The 18,655-nt window shown below is 41.8% G+C and overlaps 2 protein-coding genes across 2 annotated transcripts; one reads left to right on the forward strand and one right to left on the reverse strand.

The window, feature by feature from the left end:
- Window positions 1-7,966: 7,966 nt before the first annotated feature.
- NDUFS6 (NADH:ubiquinone oxidoreductase subunit S6) lies at window positions 7,967-15,186 on the reverse strand. Its single transcript, XM_005242869.4, has 4 exons — window positions 15,004-15,186; window positions 14,100-14,153; window positions 10,055-10,177; window positions 7,967-8,111 (listed from the first exon to the last, which is right to left on the reverse strand). Exons 1-4 carry the CDS (start codon window positions 15,148-15,150, stop codon window positions 8,046-8,048), a joined length of 390 nt encoding a protein of 129 aa, XP_005242926.2. The 5' UTR covers window positions 15,151-15,186; the 3' UTR covers window positions 7,967-8,045.
- An 8-nt stretch (window positions 15,187-15,194) lies between these two features.
- On the forward strand, window positions 15,195-16,187 carry MRPL36 (mitochondrial ribosomal protein L36). Its single transcript, XM_055800373.1, has 2 exons — window positions 15,195-15,308; window positions 15,419-16,187. Exon 2 carries the CDS (start codon window positions 15,429-15,431, stop codon window positions 15,753-15,755), a length of 327 nt encoding a protein of 108 aa, XP_055656348.1. The 5' UTR covers window positions 15,195-15,308; window positions 15,419-15,428; the 3' UTR covers window positions 15,756-16,187.
- Window positions 16,188-18,655: the final 2,468 nt, after the last annotated feature.

Here is an 18,655-nt window from a genome sequence, read left to right on the forward strand (position 1 = left end):
AGTCAACGTTTCCTTTTGCCTGAAGTTATTAAGGCTGCTACTTACACATGATCAACTGCGTCTCAAGCTGTTACAGATATCACTTCACAGAACTATGTTTTTAGAATAAATATGGACAGCATTTTATTTTCCTGTACAGTTCATTGCATTGAAATACATCCAGCTTTGTGCCAATTTTGGCTGGGTAAGTGGTGCAAACAGTACCACTGCTGAATCCTCTTCCTTACTTGACAGTGCTTTAACCTTTCAATCCTCAGCAAACCATCCTTAGCTATTAGATAGTTTTTAGGACACTGATAAGAAGCTAAGTGCCGTAGGGCTGAAAAAGGATGTCATTAAGAGTCCAAGAGGAACACATTCTTTCAGCGATGAGTCTCATTTTACACTGACATTTTTACACCTAAGAATTAGCTGTCCTTTAATACATGTAAACCATGTGAAGCATTGCTGGCTGATTACACAAGACTTTCATTTATGAACCAACATACGGACTACTAAGTCTAATCTTCACAGAAATCAGAGAGTATCACATTGACACTTTTAGCTTTAGCAACCACTACTAATTTCGTCAAAAATATATCAAGCTAGCTTGACATTGTCTGGTTATCCTATAACTCATGTGGATTGGCACTAATTATGCAACACTTGTTTAATTCATTAATTAGGTCCCTTATAATTTTGTCCAGAAGTTATGTCAAGCATACAGTTATGTAATTATCCAGGTCATGCCTTTTACCCTCTTTGAATGTTGGCACATTAGCCATTTTTGTGCTATTTCTCCAGTATTTCAAAGCTTATAAAAAAATCAACATTAATGACCCAGGAAGCTCATTGGATAGCCCTGTTGAAACTAATTATCTGGGCATGCCAGTTTAAAAACATGTACATTTAGCCACTGCTAAAGAGCAATCCCTTGAGCACCTGTTACTGGAAATTATTTCATTGATTTATTATACAATTACATAATATAACACATACATTCCCTAGCTTTTTACATCACTTAACAATTATACTACATCCCTCTCACATTAGACCAATACATCTGTTAAGACTCTTTCTGACTGTAAAGTAATTCTGTGCTTCTTATCAACACTGTCAGAAGCTCTGGAGAAAGGGGACAAAGAGGCATCGGGGCTTTTGCCTACATGGGGACTGCTTAGACATGTTGTAGGTGGCTTCAAAAATCCGCAAGACGCAAAAGGGAACTTGCAAAATCAGCAAAATGCGAGTGGGGGCTTGCAAAATCATCCAAGACATGAGTGGGGGCTTGCAAAGTCAGCAAGACACGAGCGGGGGCTTGCAAAGTCAGCAAGACATGAGCGGGGGCTTGCAAAGTCAGCAAGATGCAAGTAGGGGCTTGCGAAGTCCACCAGACGCAAGTGGGAGCTTGCAAAATCAGCAAAATGCGAGTAGGGGCTTGCAAAATCAGCAAAATGCGAATGAGGGTGATTCATTCAAACCTCCCCTGTATCCCCCTCCAGAATGCAGACAAGAGCATGAGGGGGTGGAGGAGGGGGAGAGTCTGTGTCCTTTACCAGACACCACCCACCAATGCCCTGAATACTCTAAATCTCTCCAACTGCATCGACTTATACTCAATACCGATTCCGAGGACGGCAAGCAGAAGCCTTGGCGGACCGATCCCAGCCGCCCTGACACCCCCCGACATTTGTGCCAGCCCACACCCCTTCAATGAAGGCCATTTTGTCTGAACCCAGCCACGCAGACATAGTGTTTTTCAGTCTGCCTCAACCTGCATCACCACAGGCACATCCAAACATTAGGCCCTGTATCTCCCCCACCGCCCCCCGCATGTCACAGCTTGGTTTTCAGGGTTGGCAGAAGCTGGAGTGTGTCCAGTTCTCGCTCTAGATGTGCCGCTCCTGCAAGTGCTCTGCACAGCTGGTGGGATTTTACAGCTCTGGAGCTGATCAAGAGGACAACGGCTACAATCCCTTTGGCAACTTGAGCCCTTACAGTGCTTCGTTTCAAATGTGCCTGTGCCCTCTTCCCTCAGAGAGGGACCTGGGCTTTTGGGGTCAACAGTGGAATTCTTGCCACATGGAATACATTTATGGAGGAAAACCTTTTTCTCCCTCTAACAAGCTTTCATTTTCAGTGTCCAACCTCCCTTACACCCAGGCACTCCAAGTTAACAATTAGCTCAGGCAGCTCCCATTTTTCAATCACACTGCTGTACTTCTAGCATGCCTTCATTACACAAAAGGGATAATGGCATTCTATTATCTTAAATTTTTAAATTGAAAGCAACTTTATATTAACCAAGGTGTCCTTAACAGCTACCTGATACACTTTCCATATTTACTCATACACTGCCAAAGAAGTAATTTTTTGTACAGTCTCATTACCCATGTGAAGTACTCAAGAAAACCAACCCAACTAAACACCACCTCACAGTTGGTTACCAAAAGGCACTGAAAGAAAGTCCGTGTCCTTACTATTTCACGTCAGAGTTCAGAACATAATTTAATATTAGGTTAAGATTTAGGATTGTTAACATGAAATCTGCAGTACACCATCAGTCCTCTCCAATACAACATTACCCTTTTTACTACAGATAATGAACAGATGCTTAGGAGTAATAATCTTGTTTCATATCACCTTTTGAGGTTTTCTGCTACAGTCGCTGTTACACCAATTTATTTATAAATCCACTTTTTAGTATTGAAAACATATTTCAGATTTCTTTTCAGCAGTTGATGGCTAAGAACCAGGTCTTGCATTTTGCAAAGTGGAAAAGCTTCCAAAGAATGCTACACAGTCCAAATATTAAGGTACTTCCCTAAGTTTAATTAGGTACTAAATCATAGGTCTGCTACCTATTGCAGACTATTTAGAAGAGGCGAAGAAGATGCATCTTATGCTCATTTCTCCTTCCCTTAATCAACAGTTCTTTCTTGAAAACAAAGACCCACCTTACTTGACATATTCTTGAAACTGACTCTTTTCTACAACAAATCAAAGTTTAGTTAGAAGAATATAGATGGCCAGAAAAATCTTTAATTAATTTGCGTATGTTCCTAACTGCATCTTTTAAAAGAAGACGACTGACAAAAGACAACAAAAACATTCTGTCCCAAGTAAATAAACACCAGGCTTCACTGATTTTCTTTGTACCTCCAATAAAGAAAACAAATTTCAATCTTAGAAAATTATTTATGACAAAAGTCAGCGACTTCAATATTTAGACAAAGTTAACACAAGTAGAAATGACTTGTTGAGACAACTCATAAAGGAAGACTAGTAGAGGTTATGCAATATTTTACCAGGTACCTAAAATCTCACATTTCCTCTTAGAGCTTTCTCCTACATTTCTAAATTAGTCCAAAACAAAGAGATCTCATTTTAATCACTAATGACTGTAGTGAAAGCAGTCTAGATTTCTTGGTCCACGTAACATTAAGAGGAAATCTAGCCAAATGCCTGCCTACTTAGATCACTTTATGCTTAGATCAAATTTATGCTTTAGACTAAATGAAAGAGTATCAGAAAGAACAGGCTTTTGTGTTAAGCACTTTTTTATTGAAGTAGGAGATAAGCATTAGAGACTATTCCACGGAGACAGTATTATTATAAGATAACCATTGCTTTGTCAAAGACCTAATCCTTCATAAAGGGATTGGGGGAAGCAACAGAAACAAGGAAGAGGACAAGAACAAAAACAGGAAGAAATTTAGAAGAAAAAAAAAAAAAGAGAAAATACATCCAGAGCCAAACTTTTTTAAAAAAAGGTGGGAAAACACCTACAAAGTTGCAGCTAGTTTCATGAATTCTGTAATGTTCAAATACATTCATATCGCAACTGGATTCACACTGCTTAGGGATAAGAACTTGCTTGAATTCTTGTGCTTACTAAAACAACATCTCCATGAGAAAGTGCTGTTGGTAGCATTTCTCCTGGCATACAGTTGCCGATACATCAGTAAAAATGTATGTACAGAAGATTGATGGAGAGGGCTTCCTAAAGCAGGATGTTGTATCAGCAGAAGATGTATGAGTAAATGCAGTTATGCATATTCTCACAGCATTTGCATCACACTGAGGGAAAATAGCCGGTCCTTTAAAAAAAAAAATAAAAATGCAAGGAGTTCTAAGGCAACATTCCCAGTGCTCCATCACATCATTTCCACGTTGCACAGATTACATTCCTGGTTCCTCTGTTGCACTTCTATGATCTGTTCTTCCACATGGCAGTTTTTGCTCTGTCAGCTCAGCTTTTGACACTGAGGATTTCGGATGGTGATGGACAGCAATGTAAACCTGGAATGACCAATGACTGCTTAACTTTCAGGTGCAGGAAGGTAAGTTCTTCTAACTGTCAGTTAATTTTGCCATATCTCAAACACACCTGAGCTCCATGAACTGCTTTCCACATGGAAAAACTGATAATTATGTTCCACTTGCAACCCCCAGCTGCTATCAGTCAGTAGAAAATGTTTTGGGATCTGGAAAGCCCGGAGTGAAGTTTGTCACTAACTGGGCATGCAAGGTCTTCAAGGTGTATCTTGTTGCGCATGCTGCTAACACTAGACAATGCCTGACAATAATAAAAGCATGTGGAAGGATGATCATTCACATCACAGTGACATTTGCAGCAATGACACACAACATGTTTTTAATTCTACTTTTTTGGCCCTACTATATTGCCTCTGATTATAAAAACTGAATTTGCTATTCTTCCCTAGTTACACAAGTTCTGATGGACCTCTGGAAAGAGTGACTGATGATAATTTGCACCATGAACTTTACAGCAAGGTGAATGCAGGGTCATTTCGCCCCGATCAGTCTATTCCATTGGCAAGACTGAATTGCCAGATGTGTTCCTCAAGGATCCCTGGCTTTAAATTAGGACAACATACTCTGAGACCACCATAGAAAGACTTGAATTGCCTCTCAAAACAACATAGACCAATAGCAGGGAAAACACCAAAGAATGCCAACAATGTGACTATTACAAGACCAAACGTTTCTACTGCTATTAAAGGATGTTGTTGTACTTTACCTGATCCTTTGCAATAGCATTGAATAAAAAGTGCAAGTATTACTGGCAGGTCAGAGAGTAGGAAGCATAGAGATACAATATGCTGATTCAGAGAAGCCTGTTACAAGAACAATTTCCAGAGCACAAGCAGAAGCCATAAGACAAAGTTTTCTGGAACGTGCTACTTGCATATTATGCTGTAGTCATAAAGCTTTGTGCTCTTGTGAACAAACATGACTTGCCTTGTAAATTCATTTTAGTTGCTTTTTAATTAGAGGACAGAGAGCTACCAAGTAATATGGGGAAAAGGATGGATGGTCCTTATGTTTTTGAAGTTTAAATACATAGTGATTTTCACCAAGAAAAGCGTAGTTTATGTGGCCGTAAAGGGAAAAGAGCCTACCTGGTTTTAGTAGGTAGAAGCAAGATACAGTTGTTAAGCTACACACTAGTGTAGAATACTTCACGTTTCCATAGTGACAGTATAAACTATGAGTTGTACTCGGGCAACCAGGGTAAGACTATAGTTCCAGCCAGGGATGAATTTTATCTATAGGGAACAAAACAGTGACCAACAGAATTTAAGTCTGAAAGCTTTATTCCGACAGAATTTAAGTCGGAAAGCTTACTAGTCCAAGTTTGTTACCCTGAGAACTGTAGCGCTGATTTGGTACTTAGGCATTTTAGTCTATCCTTGCTTTGATACTGATGTTTTAGTCTAGCCTCATAGATCCATTTTCATGTCTACCTGCTTGTGACCACCATGGTAAAAGTTCCTGCTTTCCCTCGCTACCTTTTGCTGCGGATCAAGGTTGGCCCTTCCACAGGTATGTGGATGGTGTGCCTCAAAGTGCAACGCTTCACATAAACAGCTATTCTCAACTAGATCTATAAACTTAACACACAGGAAACAATAAGGAGCAGTCTGAAGTTTTCCCATAAAGATCACCAAAGTGAAATACAGACCTTGTTTCACTGGTGTCAACAGCTTCATATCACAAGTACTTTAAGGAAAATATCCAAGAACAGCATTCCATAGTTGAGACCAGTGGGATGGGATTTGTCTGGGTCCTCAGCAGATGCTGTGCCAATTTAAACATTGTTAATTCATTATAAGCAGCAGTGATCCAAGCAGATACATTATTCATAAGAAAATCAAAGACCCAAGGAAGAGGGCCACATAAAATTAACTTGGCTTTGGTCGCTTTGAAGAGATGATTGCACCATGAGACAACTGTGCCAGCCAAGACGCTCTACAAACTGGTAGGGTGCCAGACTAAAAAGCAACCAGACATCTGCTTAAAGACAGACATTGCAAGTTCAAGTAATTATTTTATATTTAGAGCATTCAATGGACTTACCAGAAGACCATTTATAATGTCACATTTGTGTTCAGTTGACAGATAATTTGCATAAGGTCAGACAGGCTGAATCCAAGTTACTGGGTTTTATGAAAGGATCTTTGTACATGTTCAGATGCTATTCCAAACACAACATACATTAAGCCTTCTTGAACTTGGCCACTGCACTAACATTAAAAAGCTGTAACCATCATAACAGCTATCTAGCCTCAGTCAGACCCTGGGCTTACAGAAAAGCCAGTGTTCAGTAACCTACACTGAACTTACAATGCATAACTAATATTACTTCTTAAATCTAGGTCATTACAAAGAATTAATTGAAGGCCAGTCAGATGATCACCGAAACCAGCACCAATGGAAAGGAGAAAAAGTGAGGGAAGAAGGGGAAGACAGAAAGGGATGTTAAGCTCTTACAGGTAGAATGAATGAAGAAAGAGGAGGGGCATGTATGTAAGTAATTGCAGTATAGCCTCTAACACACAACTTCTACAGAAAGGATAGGTCAGACCTTGCTTTAAGCCTGACTGTGTTGATTCAACTTGATCTATAAATTGACACAAACGAGTTAAGCAGTCATAGGCCTACATGATTTGTTTTACCTTGATACCACCACATCAATTTAACTAAAGCGATATAAACAGCAGGTTTAGAATCACAACCCATTAAACTTTGACCAAGCAGCAGTTACTACCTGGGACCGTGTTCCACCACCAGCATTGGGGGGTGGGGGGGAAAAGTCACTTACTGACAACAGATTAAAATGCTCTTCAGAGCAAAGATCAAAGCTCAGACCCTCCTTTTCCAGATACACTCTCTGTTGGAGGGTCACGCTTATATGACTGAATGCTATGTCAGTGAAATTAAGCAAGGTAGATGTCCTACAGCCAGCCTCACACAGCCTAGGTGGATGCTGTCATTGTCAGATTATTTGCATTAAAGGAACAGAAGCTGCTACCTGTAATGGAGCAGATCCCACTTCGAGTCTGAGAAGACCCCATTCCTAAAGTGGTTTGAATCCCAAGCAGAATCAGATACTTAAACTCTGATCCTATCAGTTGGAGGACAAATGCTTATGTTCTTACCTTTCACGTGTGCTAGCTCAGGTAGTTCTCCAGCTCACACTAACTACCATTCTAAGACACTGTCCATTTCTTTTAAACCAGTAGCAAGTGTAGCTCCTTAATTCAGGGATAACAATCTTGCTTCCAGGAGTAAGTGTTGCAGTCCTGAGGCTCATAATATCTTTGTGCTTCTGTTTGTGAATCCAGCTGTAGGTACCAGGCCATTAACAAACTAAAGAGTGTCAAACAATGCCAAAAGACAAACATCTAGGATAATTAATCTCCAAGTAAACACTTACATCCAATTCAGTGTTGAAAAAATACAAAACTACCCAGTACAAGCCAAACCTATGCTGCAGCCAAAAGCCACTTCCAAGCCTGCAAGAAGTCTGCCAAACAAGGCAGGACATTTGTTCTATGAAAACCAATTAAGTACAAAGCAGATATTTTAATACCATTCAGCTCTCAAACACTTGACAAGCTGGGTTTTAAAAAGGTACTAACTGGACTTTCCATAGTTAATAACACCACAAATGCTAATCTTTGATTTCTAAATATATTGTTTATTTATAGTTAAACATTAATATCTGAACAGAAATCTGCAAGCATGCAGGGATAATCTCAGTGATGTTTTTGTTTAAACTGAAGTCCACAGTAGCCACATGTTCCAGTCTTTGTATCTTTGTCCTGGAAAAATATAAAAATACAAAAGCTGTTAGTTCCCCTTTATAAAACTTCTAGAAATTACAAATATTCTCTTGTATATTTATATGTGCCACTTTAAAAAACAGATCAGTTTAAAAAACAGATCAGTATAGCTGAAGTACAAAGTTTAATCTTATTTGAAACACTGAAAATAAGAACAGCGATATGAGGTTCGTGCTTGACTTCTGTATCCGACACAGCTTCCTTTCTGCCAGCCTTTTAACAACCAGGCCTAATCACAACAACGTTAATTTTAAAGTCAGGTGGTGTCTCTTCAGCAGTAAAAGATCCTCTTAACCAAACTGGACATCTTAAGTCAGTTCAGTCATATCTTTCCAGTGTTCTGAAAAGATCATTTCATAATTAAGGTAATACAGAACAGGATTTGGCATTTCCAAGTTATATATAGACAGGAATTCTGGACAGTAGTATCAGCTGACAGAGTTGGTTGCAGGTAGAAGGAAACTTCAGTAGGATTCTGGGATGCTGAAAGAAAACATTTTGGAGAAAAGTAGCAGTTATTACTGTACAAAATGTTATTCTGCTCTCCAAAAGATACATTTATTTTGGAAAATTTAGAAGTATGACTGACTGCGAGCTGTTGTTACAGTACTTCCTAACACAACAAAACACAAAGACAGATAAACTCTCATGGATCTTCTGTTACTTAGCAACACAAATTTTTGGTCATGAAAAAGTAAACTCATGGCTCCCCTTCCTTAATACAGGATTAAAATTGAAAAATCCAGGCTACCCTCCACCCCCAAAAGCCTGAATTGAAATTGTTAGGGCTAGAGGAAACAAGCTGGTCTAACACCATTTTCTCTGTTTGCAGGCATTAGCTTTCAAGAGCTAAATCACAGACATTTGTAATTTGATTGTTAAACACAACAGGATCTCAAAATTCACAAAATCTAAAGCATTCTTCAAGAAGAGCATGGCACAGGTCAAACAAATCAACACAAATGCAACTAATCAGCAGTGTACTACAGAAGTTAATTTAAGACTGACAAACACAAGCTTCCCAAGTATTATGAACCAGAACCGCTGAGTGTTTGACTGAATAATATAAAATGAATGATTACTAAGTTCTTACGTTGTTCAAAAAAGTACTTGTGATTATAGCCAGGAGTCACAACACCACTGATACTGAAGGACACTAGCTGTCCCCCATCATTCTTTTGGATATTAAATAAATGCCAAAGTTTAGGTGAGCAAGCGTTTAGACACCTGCATCTCAGTCTCTCTGCCTGAGAACAGTGCCTAAGCAACAGGTCATCGTTGATTTCACTGAGGCTGTATGTCAGTAGCCTCAGTATTTTTACTCTCTAGAATAACAATACACTGGAAACTATCACTACTGTCAATAGGAGGATAAGACAACACTTAATCTTTGCTGATTTTCTGACCGTGATAGAAACATTCAATCTTCAAAATTACCAAGATTCGCAGAGACTGAAAGAGGGGTTGGTTGGTTTGTTTGTTTGGTTGGGTTGGGTTTTTTTCCTGTTCTTCCTTGAACTTGCAAGATTCAGAATAAACTGCATATTCCCAAGAATATTACAAATGTATCCTCAATCTACACAGTGGCATTTAAATAGTCAGACTGTCTCAAAACACAGCAAGCATGGGGGTTTTTTGTTCTCCAAGCACTGCTTGTTCATATTACTTCAGTTAATTTGTTTAAATTTTTTTTTTTGTCCTATCAAACAAATCAAGATTTAAAAAATAAATTTATGTAACTTCAAATTGAAGCCTTCTAACTCTTCCAATTAAAAAATTCTTAGTTTTATATTAGGCACCAAATAAAACAAGCTTCTCAAATGGTTTACTCCTTTTACTTTGTTAAACTAACATGCCAAAAAGTAGATAATATTACAAACAAGAATTTACAAAGCATGCTATACACAGAACAAAGTTATTACCAAGTTTATGTATACTTTAGGATGTCCCAAAGCTCCACCACCACCGTCGCATGATACCACTCTACTTTCAACTTCACTCACAGGCTGTTCTGCTATCAAATCAATTGCAAAGTTCTTGTTCACCTGTAGGAGAAAAAGAAAACTGTCAGATACCTTCCCCATTCAGACAGAAAGCAATTGTTATTTATCACCTCCCCAAGCAGTTCTACTACAACCATCCTGAGAAGTTCCTGCATAGGCTTTCTCCCACCTCCATCACCAACTCAGGCTGTGCTATAAGCCAGGTCAGTGAACTATGCATGTTAAACTCTGCATAAGTAATCTCCTTCCCCTCATACACAGGCCACATCAGTACTCAGGTTTACAACATGACCTAAGCAGATTCTGCAGAGCAGGAACAAGCAGCCAAGAACAGAAGATATTCAACTGATGTTGCCTCTGTATTGTGCTTCAGCAACTACATGATAAAATTGCAAGAGACTCACTGCTGATAAACTCAAACAATAGTGGGACAAGTAAGGTCAGGAGTGAGATAAAACCACTGCTGGTAATTTAGAGCCTCTCACCGTGTACCTTATCCTATCACTACACGGGAATCTCAGGAAAACATGAACATGGTGCATAACAGAAGTCAGAAAGGCAAACTGTTCAGCATTATAAAAAGCAAAATCTCTAAATGTCACTATGCTACTGTGTAAATCCCTCTTAGCACACTTACTGAATATGCACATCACTGATCAAGTAGGGCTTTTTCCTAGAGCACACCTGTGTGGCCCAGCAAACACATCCACCTCCAGACAGGCCTGCGACACAGCAGCTCACACCTCAGCAGGACCTACAGCACCCAGCCACAGCGCTTTCCTCCCTCATCCACACCAGCCTGTTCCAACCCACTCCAAGCCAGCACTGAGCAGACAACTACCCCTACCCCTCAGGTCAACGTGCTCCAGGAGAAGCCAGTTTTTTCAAAGGCGATGTTATACATACACAAATATAAAATTATATGCACACCCAAAGAAGGCACTATCTACTCCTCTGTGGATAAGGTTCATAAACATGCTGGTATTTGAATGAAGATAGGATTCTTAGGAAAAAGATACCTAAATGTCCATTAAATGAATCCTTAAGAACTACAATAGTATGTTTATATAGTTCTAGTGCACAACTTAGGATCTTTCACCAAGCCCTCAATTAAATCTCCTCAAACTTTGCATTTCAGTACAGCACTGGAAAAGTCAGTTTTGCCAACAACTGGATTTTCTTTACCGAAAGAAGATGATAGCCAAAGTTAACAAAAATTTAATTTTTGGTATTGAAGCAAACTGGCAACATCAAGAACCCTACTCCCTGAGGTCTGTGTCCTACAAGTCATATGTAATCTTTGACAACCTGCAAGGATTTTTATTGCTGCTTTTAATAATGCTCAAGATGGTGCTAACTCCCTGCTGCTTTAGCACGAAATGAAGGACGCACTATGATGCACCTCTGCTTCAAGATCAGAAGTAGAACTCCACTCCTCCCAACATTTCTTAACAATAAAGGTATTTGTGGGGAGAGGGGAGAAGCAAGAACCTCTCATTCACTGTACAGCTAGGCCTTGTCTGTGGCTCAGACTACTAAACAAGAAAGTCTATGAACTCACAGGGAATACATGCCAGAAGCAAACAGACTGAGAAAAACTAGGAGGAAAAAACCAAGTCGTTTCAAGTTACATCATGTCCCTTCAAATAAAGCACAGTGGTGTTAGTGGGAAGAGGCCATTTCCCTCAGCACATGCAAATGCTCCTTGCCCAATGCACATTCAACGAGCAGGTTTTATCCTGGCCATAGTGCCAATTTGAGAGTCCCATTGCTGCTTCTTTCCACCTACTTGCCTGTGCCAGTACATGGCCTGGGAGACCAAGAGAGAAAACCAAACTTGGAACTGACACAGATCCAAAGATCCAGAGAGAAGGAGGAGACTGTATTTAACCAGACCAGCTCTGAGGTCAGTTCTCCTCACAGCTACAGCTGCTGCACCAGCCCAACAGAAAGGGTAAAGCCAAAGCAGGAATGGCGGTGTTTCATTAGGTCGTGTGGTACCTTAGGGATTGTACAAGGGCAACATGAGCCTAGTCAGACTGCAGCAGATGCAGTTTAACAGTTGCCATGCTCAGTTTTCTGACAGCTACTTGCTTTAGGCCCTTACCAGAGCAGTAATCCCCTGGTTCTGCACAACCAATGCAGAGAACAATGATTTTAGCAAAAACACATGGATTTCATTAATGATTAAGCTGGCAAAACTGAGGGAACAATAGCCACATACTCTGGGCTGTGACCCTGGGCCTGGCCACTGCCCAGAGGGGCAATACACAGCACCCAGGCACAGGCTCAGACATCCTCCCTGAGGGCACTGCATACAGCAGCTGTGTCACCAGACAAGAAAGCTGCCACAGCTGGACTGGGCTAATCACAAGCCAGACCTGACCACCCGTAACACTCTGAAGGCAAAGAGAAGAGGTAACCAAGGAAGTACAGTCACCAACTTCACAGGCTAGCTTTAGCTTCAGAAACAAGACAACATTCAGACTACGGACACAGCTGAAATACCAGCAGCTGAAACACACTGGGGGATAATGGTGAAACCCCTACAGACAGATCTCATTAATAAGAACCGATGAGGATTGTTTTAGTATTTAACAAGAAATTTTGTTCCGATTTCACATTAAAACCTAATACTAAATCTTACTCGGCAGACTTAAAGCTTGTCTTTTGCTGGAGGAGGAGGAGGAACTGGGCCAAAATGAAAACCCTAGTGTTCCTCACCACAGACAGTCTGAAATCAGCTGCTGGCAAAGACACATCAGAGGAACCAGTACCCTATGGAGAATTAGGCTTAAGAAGCATTTCCTACAAAGTTACAGAACTAGCACAGAAGCAGACATTGCATTAGAGAGAGACATACTTTGTCACTCTCCTCCCAGAAGTAAACTACTTCATCATTTTAAGTAACATTTTCATTTAACTATTTCCCATGTAGAATCCCCACTTTTGCCACAAAGCACAAGTTAAATTGTACCCATGACACAACAAGATAAACTCAGTATAAAACCTCAGAAATCAGCATAATTAATTCAGGTTAATTTAGGAGGGGAATAATTATACGCAACTGCATTAAAAATCTACCACACCTGATATTTAATTACTCTACTATACATTCACACTTAGACACTAATCAGCTGTCTGGGCATCGAGGAATACAATTTACTGAAACAAATTTCTCTCCCAAAAGCCAGCAGATCCTTCACGGAGCTGTGATGTTTGATCCTTAAAGAACTCAGTGCTAAAGGACTTAAAGTTTCACATACCCACGCTATTGATAAGCAGCAGCGACAGGCCCACAAGATAATTTCACAGTGGCTATTATTATACATTTGCTGATATTACTAGACTTTGAAGCTTCGTTATTATACTCTAAATCTTAGTTTTGTTACATCACTATTTCAGCAAATGCTTCCTAGACTCTGGAAAGTCTCAAAAACATGTTTTTTAGTGGCCTCAAAAACTCAGTTTGGGTAAAGATCAAAATTTTAACTATGCAGAAGCAAATTAAGCTTCAGACACACAATTCAGCAGAGCATTTAATTATGTGATTTTTCTGAACACAAAGGGCACCTAAAACATGCTTAAAGTTTCCTTAAAACAAAAAAATGGTCCAAGTTTAAGATGCTCACGTGCCTACAGCTTTCACAGCCTAAATGTAAGCACTTAACAGATATAGGGCAACTCTTGAATTTTTCAGATTTGCCAAAAGTAGGGACGTATACAAAAGCTACTACAAGCTGTCTTAAAAGAAGACTTTTCACCACAGTGGAAAAAAAAAAACCCACCAAAAACCAAACTACAGAACAGTTTGGTTTTGGAAAGATTTTTTTATTTGGTTGGTTTTGGTTGATTTATCAGTTGTTTTTTCTTAAATGCTAATCAAGTTGAGGACATCAATATCAGGTATAAAAAACCACCACAAACCATCCCCTCTCCCATGAGTAATAGTAGAAGGGCTTACCTCCTTTTGTCGTCCAACAAATCTTACTCTTCTATAATCTTTTTCTTCATATACCTGAAGAATAAAATAACTTGATCTTATTTAAAAAGCAATAACCATAAATAAAGAACACAGAGGCTTGCAGCCCTGTCAAGACTAAATAGCTTAAATGGTTTCAACCTCAGTTTCAACTATTGACATCATCTTACAAATGTGTAGTGCATAGAAAAAGCAGTTTCCATTTCTCTCACACAGGAAAATATATTTTAGGTAGGAAAGCAGAAAAGAAAAGGGTGGTGGTGTTTAAAGCCAGTAAACAGGAGCTTTATCTCTGATCATAGAGACAAACAGAAAATCTATTACTTGTAATGTTGTTCTTTGATCCCACACTGCCATCTGGAAGGTGAGCTAAACCCGGAAAGTCAAGTTTCGTATTTATTTATGTCTGAGTTAAGCAATCACAGTGAGAACCTTCCGACATTAGCTCCACCAGCTGTGCCTCTTTCACATCTCCACAAGGTACCGCACAAGTCTCCCTTGTTTGCATGCTCAGTTTTTACACTAAAGAACAGATAAAATGGAGTTACGGGGCACTGACACTATCGTACGTCCCCTCTGTCACCTCCTCAGCTACATCAAACGTTACATTCAGACCACAACACTCGGTAACGGCTAATGACCCTGTTTCTAATCAACTTTTTCTTTTTTTGAAACCACACGTACCTTTTACCGAGATATCATCCGACAGCTTGAATTTCCACAGCACGTACTACGTGAACGAGCACAGCAGCAGTGCTGCTATCGGCCCCAGGCCCATACTCCCTCAGGCGCCGGCCCGGCGGCAGGCCCAGCCCGGACGCGCCCGCCCTCCCCGGCAGCGGAAGGGTAGCACCGACCCCCGACCGCCCCAGCCCCACACGCTCACCTGCCCCGTGTGCGTCACCAGCTCGCCGGTACCGGAGACCTGCACACCGTAGGGGCGAACAGAGGCAGCAACCACCGTCACCGGGCGGGACGGCAGCAAGCGGCTCAGCGGCAGTAGGCGGCAGAAGGTCGCACCGGGCGCCGCCATCTTGGACCGGCCACGTGACCCCCGCTGGGCGGGCGCAGGCGCACCCCCTAGCCCCGCCCCCGCTGCCCCCCGCTCTTCCGCCGGGCCGCGGGCTGCGCGCACGCGCGGGGCTGGCCGCGAGGGTGACCGGCGGGCTGCGGGCCGCGGTGGGGGTGCTGGTCAGTGCCCGGCGCTTTCCGTTAGGGGCTGGGGGCGGTCGGGGGCGGGGAGGGGGGGGAAGCAGGAGGAGAGCGGGACGGGTGTCCTCATCGGTGCGCTGTCCCTACAGGGCGCGGAGCATGCTGTCTCTCCTGGCCGGGGCCTCCGGGCCACTCCGCTCGCTGGGCCGCTCGTCGTTCTGTTCCCTGGCGCCGTGGTGGCGGGCGGCGGCGGCGGCGCTCTCCGCGCCGGTGAGCCGGGCCCAGCCGCTGTGGTGCGGGGCGGCCGCCCCCCGCACCCTGCTGGCCGTCCCGCCGCCGCCCGGGCTGCTGCCGCCGCTCTGCGCGGGGCTGAAGACGAAAACCTCGTTGAAGAGGCGCTGCAAGGACTGCTTCATCGTCCGGCGGCGCGGCCGGCTGTACGTCTGCTGCAAGAGCAACCCCCGGCACAAGCAGCGGAAGCTCTAGCCCGGGCCGGGGGCGCCGCTGCGGGACCCGAGGGGAGAGAGCTGTTCGGTGTTCGCCTGTCGGGCCTGGAGGCCTGCTTTTTTCGTCCTTGCCACTGGGACCGCTCCCTCTTCCCTGGCAGCCCCGTGACTTCCGAGAGCTGAGTGCTGGGGACGCAAAGCGGTGCAGGTGACAAGTGTTTCAACGAAACACCATCGTAGGGCAAGTTTAGTTCTTGCCGGCCCTTGCTGTAACTTCAGACAAGTTCTTCATGCTGAGAACTGGAATGGGAAGCTGCAGCTTTCAGGACCTCTTTGTCAGTCATAAAGCCTTACTTAAAAACACCTCACTGTTAAGTTAGTAAGGGGAAAGCTGAATCATTGGACTCTTGAGATGCGTTTGTATTTGTTTAAAGCAAAATGAAAATAAACACTGATGTTCATTATTACAATATATGATGAATCTTTCTTAAAAATGACCCTGGATGTTGAAAGCTGTGATAACAGAAGCAATGGTTTCAAACTTGGGTGGGCGCTTAGGTAGCAAATAATATTCAATATGTTACATTGAAAGATACTGTGCTAGCTTTTGGCTTGGTTCACAGGTGAGGTGAAAATTTCTTTTGAGTTGCAGCAGACCTAATCCCATGTAGCTTCAGTAATTTCAATGTAAATGGCCCTTGCTGCTTATCACAGTTGGGTTTGGGGGGAGATGGCGGTATTTTAGCATATCTTATCAACACTTTTTTAAGTTTTAGTGTCTAAAGTAATTGTTTAATGATATATTGACCGTTTTCAGTGTATTTGGAAGTGTTCTCAGTCTCATCTTCCTTTGGAGAAGTCCTCTCTGATGTTTCTGGTGTACTTACTTTTCTACGGTTTCCCAAACCTTAACCCAAATAAAAAGGCAGTACCTAGGAATTGTTGCTTTTTAGGTGGAGTTTGTAAGCTATTTTGTGTAGGCGTCTATAGCAAAGAAGATAATAGTAATTTCAGATTCTAGCTAATTTGCCTTAAGTTTCTGCAAAGCTTTAGGCTTACTCGCATAAATCCATGAGGTTTTAGAATTATCTTTTCCTCCCTTCCTGTTTCCCCCCCCCCCCTTTTTTTTTCAAATACAGCTTTTCCTGTGCCCTTTGAAACAACTCTCTCCCAAAGAGGGGTATGGAAAATGGATTGGAACAGTTATTGCCTCAGAGGGCACATAGTCAGGTATACTGTTGAATGCAAACTAGCGGAGTGGTACCAGTGGGTTACAATTAGACAGCCAAATTTGTTACAATCCCCAAAGGTGTTCCTCGTGCTTCTGAATGTGGCTGTGCTTGAGGCAGGAGTGTTTGATCTTCCTAAGAACTGCAAGTTCTCAACACAAGGTACCAAACTAAGCTTTCGGATGGCCATGAAGTTACTGCTACAAGTTTGCCGGAGAGTGTCCCTTGTTTAGAAGAGGTTGAACAGGTTGAGCACTGTGTTTTGACACCAGGTAGTGTGATGTCTTGAACTTTTTTGCCCAGTGATAATCCCACAACTTCAAAATTGCAGTAACTTTTACAATTACATCTGTTTTTTACTAGGTGCTTGGTGGACAATGAGAAACTGAGGCTGGGAAGTTGTGGGTAAGCAATGCAGAGGCAATAGTTATCGATTAGTTCCCATGCGCTGGGCATGTGTTGTCTTTGCACCCATCTAGTCACCTAAATGTGGGTTTAGAGAGAGGAGCAGGTTAGTTAACATACACATCCATCGTAGGGGGACTTAGAACAAGTTCATGGCAGTGAAGGTGGAGAGAAGTGGCTAGCTTCATCTGAAGACAGACTGATTCAAAATGTAAAAACCTCTTCAAAACCAAAGAACCTGGAAATAGTGGAAAACGCTGTTCCTGGTTTGAAGGAAACCTTCAAAAGGTTTGATTGAATTTTAGGCACTCATGAATAAGAACAGCTACTTTCTAAATACCTATAGGTTGTGCTTATAAATAAAATGTAAGCCGAGAAATTTCTTGGAAAAGTTTTACACCTTTAACGTGCTTTGCCAGTTAAGCAGCCTAAGCAACTGTAGATTTGAAAAGCTCTGATTCTCAAATAAGAGTTCAAGGTGCACATTTCTAGGTGCGCGCTGTGTGTTTTGTTCCAGCAGAAGAAAAGGCCTATATGCTGTGAACCCCTGTGATACCTTGTGAGCATAGATATTAGTACACCTTTAAGGTAAACAGTGTATGTCCAGAAAACCCAGTGATTTCCAGGCTCATCCACTTTCCTGGAGGGTGATGAGGACTGAGCAAGGAATGAGTTTGCCATCAGATGAAGTGAGGGTCTGCAGCATGTGTTTGGATTTTTTTAGGAAAGATAATTGGCAGCTGGTCTTACTGCCTCCCAAAAGGTTCATCCTGTCCCTTTCTGTCAGAAAAAAAGGCAACTTCCTGGTACAAGACAAATTGTGCTGGTGGGCCACTGAGGTTTTCAAACCAGGACTCCCTTGCAAAGAGCAACATCAGATAGCGAATAGACCTGCAAGTATGGATTGTCAGGGCTAGGAGCAGCAATCGTCTCTGGCCAGACTTTTTGAATGCAATAGTGTGTGGGACTCGGGGACAGATTTACTCATGCCAGGCTAGTGTCTATTAAATAGTCTACACCCAACAATAGGGAGTGATATTTAGGGATAGGATTACTCCACAGCACAGAGGGGCACAAATTGCTATTTTTTCATCTCACCGTTAGCCTAAGACTTAAGTTTTTATACAGTGCTGACTCAGCAGCCTATTTCAACAGCTTATAATTAGGAAAAATTGTTTCACAATTAAAGCCATTTAATTTAGTGCTGCTAGTCAGAAGCTTGAGATGTGGAGTAATTTAAATTCAGATGTTCAATATGGCTGTAAATTATTTATGTGTCACCATCTGAATGGTCAGTTTTGTGAAA

This window comes from Falco peregrinus, chromosome 3 (assembly GCF_023634155.1).
Source record: "Falco peregrinus isolate bFalPer1 chromosome 3, bFalPer1.pri, whole genome shotgun sequence".
NCBI lineage: Eukaryota > Metazoa > Chordata > Aves > Falconiformes > Falconidae > Falco > Falco peregrinus.